This window comes from Corvus cornix, chromosome 4A (genome assembly GCF_000738735.6).
Source record: "Corvus cornix cornix isolate S_Up_H32 chromosome 4A, ASM73873v5, whole genome shotgun sequence".
In the NCBI taxonomy this organism is placed as follows: Eukaryota; Metazoa; Chordata; class Aves; order Passeriformes; family Corvidae; genus Corvus; species Corvus cornix.
The window spans coordinates 9,014,692-9,026,693 of record NC_047058.1 but is presented as its reverse complement, the minus strand read 5'-3'; the positions used below and the strand labels follow the sequence as shown (position 1 = coordinate 9,026,693).

General features: G+C 42.5%; 1 protein-coding gene across 8 annotated transcripts in view; it reads left to right on the top strand.

The window, feature by feature from the left end:
* Positions 1-12,002, top strand: part of IL1RAPL2 (interleukin 1 receptor accessory protein like 2) — a 396,752-nt gene that overhangs the window by 209,745 nt on the left and 175,005 nt on the right. For all 8 annotated transcript variants that reach the window (XM_019290846.2, XM_039571946.1, XM_039571947.1 and 5 more), the window contains one exon: positions 6,992-7,178. In XM_019290846.2, coding sequence (XP_019146391.1) covers positions 6,992-7,178 — 187 coding nt within the window. The remainder of the gene's footprint in view (positions 1-6,991; positions 7,179-12,002) is intronic.

Sequence of the window (12,002 nt, the reverse complement as noted above, 5' to 3'; positions counted from 1 at the left end):
TGTTAGGTTAATCTGTCCCAGTTTGGATTCCCCGGTTGGCTGTTGGCCTCTACCCCTCGTCACTCCCCCAGAGCTTCCCCATTGGTCCCCATTCCCTAGTCCTGGCTTTTCCCCACTCCCAGATAAAACTGTGAGATTTAGGATCATGTTTGTAATTGCCTCTTCAACCTTTGACAGTGTAGAAGCAATAAATGCTCCTGCTGGAGCGCACACAAATGCCCTTCTCGATTCTTTGCTACTGACTATAATACTGAGCCCACCCGTGTGTCTGGGGGGGCACGCGGGACCCCACAGAGCTGGGCAGGGACAGTATTAGTAATAACCTGTTTGTTTTTAAGATGTTACATTTGTGTGATATGAAAAAACCAACGATGATAAACAACTCATTTTTCTTTAAGTAGATCATCAAACCATGACCTTGGTAACCATTGTGTGAACTGTAAAATTTGCACAGGAATAAATTTATAAAACTCTCATGAAGTGAGAGGAAAACAATCAAATGCTCAATTACATCTAAAAGCTGATAAAACAGCACATTTATAGAGCAGCCAGTAGTGGATCTGGTTGTGCATTAATGCTTCAGATGGACAAAGATGTTTGGTGGTGTAGTTACTGTTTGTTGGAGGTTAGGATTTTTCTCTTTTTTTCCTTCTTTCTGTCAGGGAATTTTGTCCCATTTTTTGCCTAAGAGATGATAACGACCTGTTGTAACAGCTAGATTTTGCTTAGCAGGCTGTAGCTCCCTGAGAGCTCAGCGAGGGTTACCTAGGGCAATGCGACCCGTCGCATCCCGCAGTCCATTTCCGATGGCCCCGCCATCTTGCTCTGGTCAGCTATCAGCGTTACAACCAGGGATGACAGAGGAGGTGAGAAGGGTCTCCCACGAGGGTAAGAGATGACTTTAATCACATCTTGAAGTGGCAGCCCTCAGAGGCAGAGAGACCTCATGGTCTGGGCGCGTGGGGGGTTTTGTCAGGGGCCCAGGGGCGATCCCTGGGCCGGGATGGGGTACAGGAACCAATAGGGAGAGCCTGAGGGAGTGGCCAAGGCTAAGGGCAGGGGGGAGCAGGAAGGGGAACACGGCATCATGAAAGCAGTGGGTTAACAGGCTACCACAACGACTGGTATGCAAGAGAGACAAAAGAAGTGGCCAAGGTGGGGGGAAGGGTGCAGCTGGTTACTGTCTTAGCTGGGGGCTTTTCTCTTGGGAAGGGCAGAGATACCACGAGATTTTGGCCGGGGGATGAGGGGCTGGGCTCAGCTCCTCTTGCTCTCTCGCTCTTGGATCAGAGGGGAATGGTCAAGTTGCTGCTACCGCACAGAGAATTGTCTGCCACTGCGAAGTCCAGCCCCTGTACTGCTTCTTCCTTACTGTGGGTGACCCTTTGCTCATAAGAGTGGCCATTGAACTGGGACCTTATTAACACCTGATTGCACTGGAAGGACCCTCACCATCTACTCTAGTGACTCAGGGGAAAAACCTGGGACCCCGAACCCCTCCCCTTTCCTGGAGGTTGCATCTTCTCACCTGTGTGCAGCAGCTGCTTGCAGAAACCCGTCTGCCATTGTCCAGCCCTGGTGTTTTCTGCCGCTGCCTGGGGCTTTTTTGCTACACTTTAACTCAGCATCCCTTGCCCACCAGAACACCCCGCGGCTGCTGTTAACGGCTGTGAAGTTTCTGCTACATTTTGTTTGCCACCCTGGGGTGTGTCCCCCTCTGCCGTCCCAGCCGCTGCTCCGAGGTTCCTGCTGCCGCCCATTTCACCATCCGGAGAGGCCCCGGGCCCGCCTGCCCCTGGGGGTTTGTAAAGGAAGCTGGCGCTGGGTTCTGGCTCTGTTTGTTGTTGCTGCCGGTGCTGTTGTTTGTTTGCCTTGTTATACATATATATATATGTGTGTGTGTGTGTGTGTATATATATATATGCAAAGAACTGTTATTCCTCTTCTCATATCTTTGCCTGAAAGCCCCGTAATTTCAGAGTTATAATAATTTGGAGGAAATGGGGTCATATTTTTCCATTCCAAGGGAGGTTCCTGCCTTCCTTGGCAGACATCTCTCTTTAAAACCAAGACATTGCTGTTGTTGCTCTAACTCAGAACGAGCAAAGATGAATGTACAGGTTGATCTATCTAATCCTGCAGTCAGTGAGCCAATAAAAATGTCATTAAAACAGCCAGAGTGTTCAGGGACATGGAGAGAGAGATCTAAGCCTGAGGTGTGCTGTTCCCTGAGTACTGCTTTGATAAATACACTTCCCAGCATTTGGATCTACCGCCGAAGTCTTAGAATGTAATAAAAAACCCAGTACAATGAAAAATGAATCTGTAAGGGGAAAAAACCTAGCGTGAATCCTCTTGTATAAATATGCAATTCAAAATTAGGTGGGGTTTTTCAATCTAGTAGATATAAAATATTCAACCACATTTCTGCCTCCTTCCTCTTTATAAGAAAATCAATAAATGGGGGTGGCTGGGGGAGATTCTGAGCATATTAGAGACAAAATTGTTTTACTTGACTCTTTTAGCAAACCACCCTCAATTAGCAGAAACACAAATGCAAAAAAAAAAGGGTTTTTTTTCAAAGTTGTGAATATTTACTCAAATTTGAATTCAGCCTTAGGGCTGATTAATTGTCTTCAATCCAAAACAAGATGAAAAATAATTTAGGGACTGAGACTCCAATTTCAAATGTCCATATCCATTTCTTTATATCCTCCCTTTTTCCCTCTTGTCCTTGCTTCGAAGTCCAGCCAAACACAGTTTTGCTTGCTTTTGTTTTGAGACCTGTTAAACTCCCTTGGTTCTCCCTCTAGTTTTCTACTGCGTTCAAAGCTGGCTTCAGTTTGTGGTTCAGAGCCAGCTCCAGGTGGCCTGGGGATTACAGATGCCTTGCCACCAGAACAAAGGAAATTGCTTTGTGAACTCTGGCAAAGCTAAGCCCTTCTTCCAATTGAGAGAGTAGGCCCAGTGTGTAACTATTCCCTTGAAATAGAGAATTACAGATCTTAGTTTCAGTAGGAAAATATAAGACAATTTTTCTTCTTTGCACTGTGGAGTGGTTCTTTCTTTTCTTCCCTCTTCCTGTTCCCCATATGACCACTGCTACTTCTTACAGAATTGGAATCCATTAGAAATCAACTCCTGTGGAAAATGAATGGTTTGGAAATGTTTTAGAAAAGACAAATTATCGAAAGATCCACTTTGAGACCCATGGGTTTATTTCCTTTACATGTATGTGGAAAATGTCGCCTGACATGTTCATGTGGGTTCCAGCATTCTCTACTTAGTTACAACTTTTCTTACCTGGCCTCACAAGATCACCACTGGAAGCTGTCTAGTATCTTCCTCATCCACCTGGAAGTTGCTTGTTTTTCATTCCTTTTGGCCACTGTTTCTGACAGCAAAGCCCAGGTTACCTGTAGCTTTGTTGATGTTATTTATCGTTCTTCTTGTGTCTGGCTTTCCTCATTAAAAATGGCCGTGTAACCTTTCCTGCCAGCCAGAGACTGCTGGGAGCACTGACCTCCCCCACCAAGCTCCATGACCATGTACTGAAAACAAAAGTGGATCCTCCTTTTTATAATTCACAGGCCATCTGTTTAGCTTCTGAAAGAAGAAAAGCAAAAATGTGGGGTTTGTGCTAGTTTATCTATATACCTCTACCAAAAAAAAAAAAAAAAAGATGAAAAATACCCTTACCATAAACAACTTAAATGCAGCTCATGAAGGAGAGCACTTGTGGACACAGGGGTCCTGAAAACAATTGGAAAAAAAGAACTGGATACCTTCCCAGCACAGAAGCTTTATGGGCTTCCTGAGAGAACTCTGTAGGTGAGCTCCCATCAGTGCCCTGTGTGGCCAGGACCACCCTGTTCCTGTCTGTTTGCCAGGTGGTAAAAACAATGCTGTACCAATCCTCTTTGTGATCCCCCTCCTGAGTTCTCCCTCAAGCTGTCACCTTTAGAGGGCCCCTTTATGCCTCCAGACCCCACAAGGCAGGGAAGACAGCAAGAAAAAATCAGCACAGATGCATCAGCTGCTCAGAGAACTGAGAGATTAAATCTAACCCCCCAGCCCTGGGGAACAGCTTGCCCAGCACAGGGAGGAATGGCTCATGACGTCAGCAGACTTCAGCTCCCAGACTTCTTCCTCAAAACTGAGAAAAACAGTGAGGCTGATCAAACTACTGATTCCTTTTGCACGGGATTGAATTATCACTGTTTTTCAGAGCTGACTAGATTAAGGGAAGACTCTTCAGTCACTGACATTCCTGCAGAAATTGCCCTTTTCTGGATTACCAGCAGTAGCAGTAACACAAGCGGCTGGTGAAGAAGCATACATGAAGCTTTCAAGTCTATTGCTTTTGGCTTAGTGAGGGCTCTCTTCATCATGAGCCTGAATAGATTTATTGTCTCGGTCATGGAGTGTGAACAAAAGTGATAGTACTCACCAGGCACTTAGTTTCCTCAATTCTACTCAATTCTAATTGTAACTAATGAAAAGAATACTACATTTTTAGGTTGTGGTTCCAGGAAGCGTTTTAAATAGAAGTAGCCTCCAGCGCTGTTCAAAATACAATCTAAATAATGCAAGATTGTTAGGAGAAAATACAGCACTATTAAATAACACCAAGTAATGGACAACTATTCAAAGTAATTATTTTTTGTTAGCCTGGATCATTATTACTGAGTGCATGTGACCTTACTTGCACTCAGTAATACTTGTAGTCATGCAGGAAAGCTAAATAATCATTACTGATTCATTACTATTGATTATACTGAGTGGTTGTATCCATATTTTTGATTTTCAGTGCTGTATTAGGAAGCATTGAAACTCTCAAATATGTTTTGTTTTCTTCCTACAAGAAGGGTAACCCTTTTCAAAAGCTAATTTAGGAGAAAGTTGACTTATTTTCCCTAAATTATATAAGCCCGCCCCAAATGATGGATTGTTTTTAGTCCAGAGAAATTTTCTTTCAGGTTAAATAATATGTTTCGTGCAGTTTGTGAGAATGAAACTGTATTATAGACTCTCAACCAAAATACATCATGTCACTGTGTAAAGTGAGCCTTTTCAATCAGAGGTGAGGGAATGGACAAAATATCCACCAATTTTATTACACACATGTACAGGTGGCATTTTGAGGAGAAGTGAGTAGGAAAGACGAAGTCTGTGGTTTTGCTGAATGCATAACACTAATGATGCTGAAAATTGGATGTTTCTGAAGACTGCCTCCTGATTTGCCTTGCAAATGGCTCTGTCTGCCAATACCTGCTCATGCCACACCTTTGACAAGAACCCATTTGCAGTGTTTTGCCAGCACTTATTCAGCATGAAGCTTTGGGCTCTGGTGAAGTGTCCCTGTAGACCTTTTTATTTTCTTCCCAACTACAGGCTCACTTGACAGAAGGAAATGTAAGAGAAGATTTGTCATGGAGCATGTTGGACTTTATTTTAGTAAAAAGCACTGTCCTGGGTCTAGTTGGTGGGAGTGAGCAGCCAGCATCTTTAGTGTCAGGGTGTGACTGATGGATCACTTTCCAGGTGCACAGGGCACCCTCTGGTCTTAGCTAAATTAGTTTGCAGCAGAGCTGTGATAGAGGAGTGGCAGTGGCAAAGCCAAGATACCTCCCACAAGAGGTCTCCATAGCTCCCTTCAATGGGAGCAACCACCTAGCATGACTGGTTTGCTCCTGGCTTTTTTGGTTGTGGCACAATCAATTAAAATGACAGAATGACGCACAATGGGAGGAAGAGCCCTGTTGTACTGTGGGTTTTTCTCCATGGCACAGGGTGAGGGGCAGAGCTGGCAGCCTGGGCTGCAGCTGCCTGCCCAGAGTGCAAATGCCCCACAGTATGTTAGGGTATGTATTTGATAGCCCTGTTAAAGCTTCAAGGCTGAAGAAGTCTAATTTAATCCTGTTTTCATGATCATGTGGAATGGGAACAGAGCTGGTTGTGTTTATTCTGCCCTAATATTAAGAATAGCTGTCAGGATTATTTGGGTTCTTTGGTACTCCAGGCCCCAGCAGTCACTGCACTGTGGCCAGAGACGGATCCTGGAGAGCTGGTTTTTGTGACAGGAGTTGTGGCCATGGACAGTCCATGCTGGAGCAGGGGAAAACGTGAGGAGAAAGAGGTGGCAGGGAGATGTTATGGACAGACCACCACCCCCCAGCCCCACCCCTGCACCACTTGGGGAGAGAGAGGTAGAGGAGGAAAAAGAAGATGTGAGTGGAAGGTGTTTTAGCTTTTTCATCTTTCTCACCATCAAACCTATTATAATTTGCAATTAATTAAAATATTTCTTTTCCAAGTGAAGTCTGTTTTGCCTGTGACAGTAATGGGTGAGTGGTCTCCTTGTCTTTTTCTTTTCCCATGAGCTTTTTCATTTTATTTTCTCCTCCCCATCCCATTGAGGGGAGTGAAGGGAGAAGTTGGTGGGAGGCTGGCAGCTGGTCCAGGTCGACCCACAGTATCATGTGCTGTAGAATTTTGTACAGTGGTTCCTTCTAGGGAGAAGTCCTTCCTGCATGATGTGCTTTAACATCCAGTTCATAACCCTTCTTCTCAAACATATAGCACTGCACACTGGAGTGAAATCTCCTGAAGGTGGGAGAGAACAAGGATGAGGAGAAGTGTAGGGGGCATACAGAGGAAATGGGACAATATATCCTGACCAACATTTGAGGTGCCAACAGATTCCTGTGTTCATAGACTTGCAAGCTTGAAAGATCTGCTGTGCTGGGTTAGATCACTTGTCAACAATATTTCTACAAAGTTCTTCATAGTCTTCAGAGTCAATCAGAAGTTAGCCTTTATGTTTCCTAGTAATTCCTCTGTGCTGGAAATGCACAGCATGGCTGTCACTATTTGAATGTGTCACTCAAGTGTTTGTGAAAATGGGAGCTTAACAAAGAAACTTACTGTGCCAAAACAAACATGATGAAAAGAAGGCAGGATAAATGAAACCATCTTTCTATCCCTGCAGAAACTCAACGTATTGCATGAAGGTGTCCATGTCCTTGACGGTAGCTGAGAATGAATCTGGGCTTTGCTACAACAGCAAGATCAGATATCTGGAAAAATCAGAAGTCACTAAGAGAAAGACGATCTCCTGTCCTGATATTGAGGATTACAAAACAGCGAGTCAAGAGCCAGATGTGGTGTGGTACAAGGTAACTATTGCAGTCTTACTGCTATTGTGCTGAAACTGTACAAAACTTTCACTTTTCAGTCTGAGGCTTAGAGCTGGCTTTCTCTGAGGCATCAGTGGTTTGTGACTGGCCTGGAGAGTGTTCTCCCAGTGGTAAAATTACCCAGCATAGTCGTCGTCCAGCAGAAATCAGTATCAATGAGGATGTTCTGTGAGAGAGCTCACAGGGCTTCTCTATCAGCAGTACCACATTCCCAAACCACAGTGCCTCTGTACCAGTTTGTACCTGGGTGTGGTGTTTCCTTGCCTGATACTGGAGTAGAAACAAAGGGAGGCACCTGCAAGGGAGCCAAAGGCGTATCAGCACTGCCAGCTTCAGTTGTGCTGCCCAATTAATTTTATGGAGTCTGTCGGGTAATTTCACCAAGACTTGTAAATTTTTACCAAAGTCTGCTGGAGTGTGCAGAAAAGTCTGCTGAGGTTCATTGAGTAACTGTAGTGAAGTCAGTTAATTTTAACTGAAGTCAGTTAGATACTTTTACTACTTGCTGGGTAACTCATCTGACTGTGCCTGTCAAGTATCACACACCACTTTCATCAGCAGATGTATTGGTGATGTGTTTCTGTAGCTCTCCAAGAAAGCAGGAGAATGAGTTGGATTGGCTGGCAGACATCAGGTAATGAGACCACAGCAAGGTCTGGCAAATTTTGCCTGTTGTCTGGACTTGGATCAAAGTCTGATATTTGAAAAGCCCTCAGGTATCAGTTGATGCAAGAAACAGTAGAGAAGAATAAAGAGCTGAGAGTCAGAAGGAACCAGAAATAGTTGGGCAAGAGGAACAGTTCAGTGAGGGCTGCAGAAAACAGAGTTTGGATTGTAGGAGTTTAGGATAATCTTGGTTCAGGTAATAAAGACAGAAACACACAAACTAGTTAAATCCTAAATTTGGAGTGCTTGATTTGCCAACCTTAATAACATTCTTTAAAGACAATTATTTTGTATGAAATAAGTACTATGGGCAGACCAGCAGATTTTTTTTCCTCCTTAGCAGCAGAAAAGAGCAATTATAAAAGTTGTCATTTATTTCTGGATTTTTTACAGAAATCTCACATGTTATATCTTATAGTAACAAAATGTGTGCCATAAGCCGCTGTTAGTGTGAACAAAGTTTTTCTTTCAGCAGTTGAAGCTCTTTCTCTCAGCATATGGGTTGATGTCTTCAATGCTGTTCATATGTCAAATATATGTGTTTAGTTAATCATAGAACATGTTGGAAGGGGCTCACAGGGATCGTTGATTCCAGTTCCTGGCTCTGCACAGAAAGTCTGAAATCTCAGAGCAAAGAGGATACTGGAGAGAAGCTGCTTCTTGCCCTCTCTGCCTTTACTGAACACCAGATCACTGAAGATCTCCATTATTTGCAAAAACACACTGAAAAATAGTCTGGCAGAAATGATCTTCAGCTATCATGGAGCAGAAATGAGTCTAAAGAAGATGCATGTGCAGCCCCACACCAGCAATACTTCGTACTGACCAAGACAGGGAGCAGAAGGGTCGGTTCCATAATCCCACCTGTGTTGTCTGGGTGTCACACACAGGTTGTGTGACACCAGGCTGGAGTGTGACAGCTGACTGACAAATCATTACTGAGGTGAAACTGAGCAGAATTGATGTCATTGGATGAGAACAGTGGGACAGTCGAAGTCGACAACCTTTAGTCTGGCTTGATAGTGAAAAGAGACATGAGTGAGATAACCTACTACATACACCTTCTTATCTATAATTAACAATAACAAGTTATCAGTTTGGCTCTTAAAGAAACATCTTTGTTACCTAGACCTGCATCAGGAAGCTCAGCAGTGTGCAGTTGCAATATTAATATTGTGCAGAAGGTATGTATGTCAGGTTATCCCTTGAATCTTATTCCTGAACAGGGTTTTGGATATTCTAGAGACTGTTATGTTACTGTTAATAAAAGTCTGCATATTCAAAGGACCAGAAGTCCAGTTTCTAGAAAATATATAATTATATGGATTTCAAATTAATTTGATGAACACTTGGGTAACCCCTACAAACTGCAGTGTGGAACTTAAGATCATGCTGGGAGAGGCAATGTGAGCAAGAAAAAGCAGGTCCCTTCTCCTGAAGAATAGTGTAAAGTGTTATTCTGCCTTAGGATCTGACCCTCACTTTCCAAAGAAGGCATCCATTTCTGGTCATAGCACTGGATCCTCAAGGTTTTCCTGTCTACCTTGGATTTTAAGCTTGATGTGTACATGAAGCCACCTGCTTGAGTAAATCTGCTCCAGAGGCACTGCGGAGTGTATTCCATTCCATTATGCTGGAATATTTACAGATTTTTGCCCAGACAGGGAGCATAAGTTGTTGAAAATAGAGCAGTAGACAGATAAATAAATATGAGGAAGTCCTTGAGATTTCCTTCTTTATCCTTTCTGCTGTGAAGAGAAATCGTTGTGTTCACGAGAACCTGACAGTTCACTGGTAGTCTGGGAGTTTGGACTTGTGACCTATGAAATACCATTAGACAGGACAATGATGATGCCAATCCACTGTGTGGAGAACCTGCTCTGCCTTCCGAAAGGCTTCTCTATGTTGAGGGATTAATGAATCTGAGCCAGTAATTGCATCAATTTACTGGGAGTTAACTGTAATTTAAACATGCTCTTAATTGTGCCTGAATAGAATTCCACATGCACACCCGGTACGTAATAAAACATTTGCTGTAAGGATTTGTTTTAACAGTAGTATGAACTTCACTTCTGGCTAGAATTACACTGCATGAAATATTAATTCTTAAAGATTTCCCCTGTTAATGCCATTGATATACTCTCAGCTCAGTTATGCCTGTTAGAACTGTTTTGACAAGAAATGTGAGGTTTTTTTGAAGTAAATGTGTGTGTCAAGGCATGATTGAATGAATGGGATTTAAGAGTAAGAGGAGTTTCATGAAAAATCAGCTGGCAGAGGGAAAAGGTATATTACATCTTGAGTGTGGAGTCTTAATCCATTTCCATCATGTCTTTTCTACTGCTGCGTTCAAAGGAGGGCTAAGAGAACAATCAAAATGTCAGGTGAAGGACAGGTAGTTATCTACTCAGAAAAATGGACTTTTGAGGTACTGCCACTTAGATTTCAAGGAACTGAAAAAGAAGCATAATAGTGCACACCTTAATTTACTGGGGAAAAAAAACCCCAAAACACTTCAGATATCTAAGGAAAGTAAATAGTCTAGAAAAAGAAACTTGCAGATTCTTCTAGCAGGTAAGCATATTGCAAAAGCAGAAAAGAACAATTAATTGGTTAAAGCCTTTGGGGAGAACTTAGAGCACCTTCCAGTACCTGAAGGGGGCTTAGAAGATGACTGGAGAGGGACTTTTCATAAGGGCATGTAGTGAAAGGACAGATGGGAATGGACTTGGACTGAAGGAGGGTAGGTTTAGATTAGATACTAAGTTTTTTCTCGTGAGAGTGGTGAGGCACAGGCACAGGTTGCCCGGAGAAGCTGTGGACTCCGCATCCCTGGAAGGGTTCAACACCAGTTGGATGGGGCTTGGAGCAACCTCGTTTACTGGAAGGCATCCCTGCTCATGCAGTGGGGGTGGAATGAGATGATCTGTAAGGTCCCTTCCAACTCAAACTATTCTGTGATTCCATGAAATGAGTCATACAACTGAGCACTTAACCTTTTAGGGAAATTAGCAGACCTCTGACAGTAAAATCTAGATTGTTTTCACAATACGAAAACTAGTAAGAATTTTGTTTCTCGGCCATTTTCCAGCTTCTCCCCTTTTTCACTTTTAGTTTTGTGTATTAAATATATAAACAAGCATTTTCAACATACTTTTGTAAAGCCTGCATAGTTGGCAGAATAAAAAATAATTAGCTGAAATTTGGGAAAGAAAGGCTTATAAATAATCTTTAGTATGAAGTGTTTCAAGAAGATAAAAAAAGAAATAATTAGGGAATTAGGGGTACAATTCCACTAGAACAATTCCTCTAAGTAAAACCACAGTAGCACAAACATTGTTTTTGCTAAATCATTAATCTTTGTAGTAGTAAAGGTGTCATCCTTCTTATTACAAACTTATATATAAAAATATAACACGTATAAATATCTTCCATCTCTTTGCTCCCATACTTTTAAAAATAGAGAATATAAAACTGGCAACACATGATAGGATATTTCAGTGCTGCAATAAAGAGTGCATATCTGAAATGTGCTTACTTTCTGTGTTCTGGAAATTGTATTCCTTCTAAATTAGGATTGAATAGGACTGAATTGTATTCTTTGCCCAGTGTTCAGATTTAGTTACTCCAAGTAGGTGGTTGATGTACTTTTCAATAGAACTAAAGTATTGAGCTCAAATTAGAAAGGATTTAATGGCATTTCCTGGCTCAGATTTGTGTCCTGACTGAGTCTCAGCACAGTAGACGGGATCTGGATTCTGATCATTCTCTATTACCAGTGTTAACTAAAGTTCACATGCAAGACAAGATTATGCTTCCCTTACAGCTATACTTTGGAAACCGAGAGATAAGCTGATCACTCTGTTACCTGCAGTAGTGTTGCACAACTTCCAAATCTGAAATCTGACCATATTGTAACTGAATTTGGTCTCCTAGGGACTGGGATAATTCTTCAGTGCTCCCTTTTCAAGTGCAAGGCCAGAAACTCTCAGTCCTGTCTTTCTATTTCTCTGTTGTTGAATCAACATGGAGTTGGAATGTGTATGAAGTCCCATGAAAAATTTATGTTTGTGTCATGCTGATCTCCTACTGTGGTACAATATATTTGCATGTTGACATATTTTCTTGTTTGGTTGT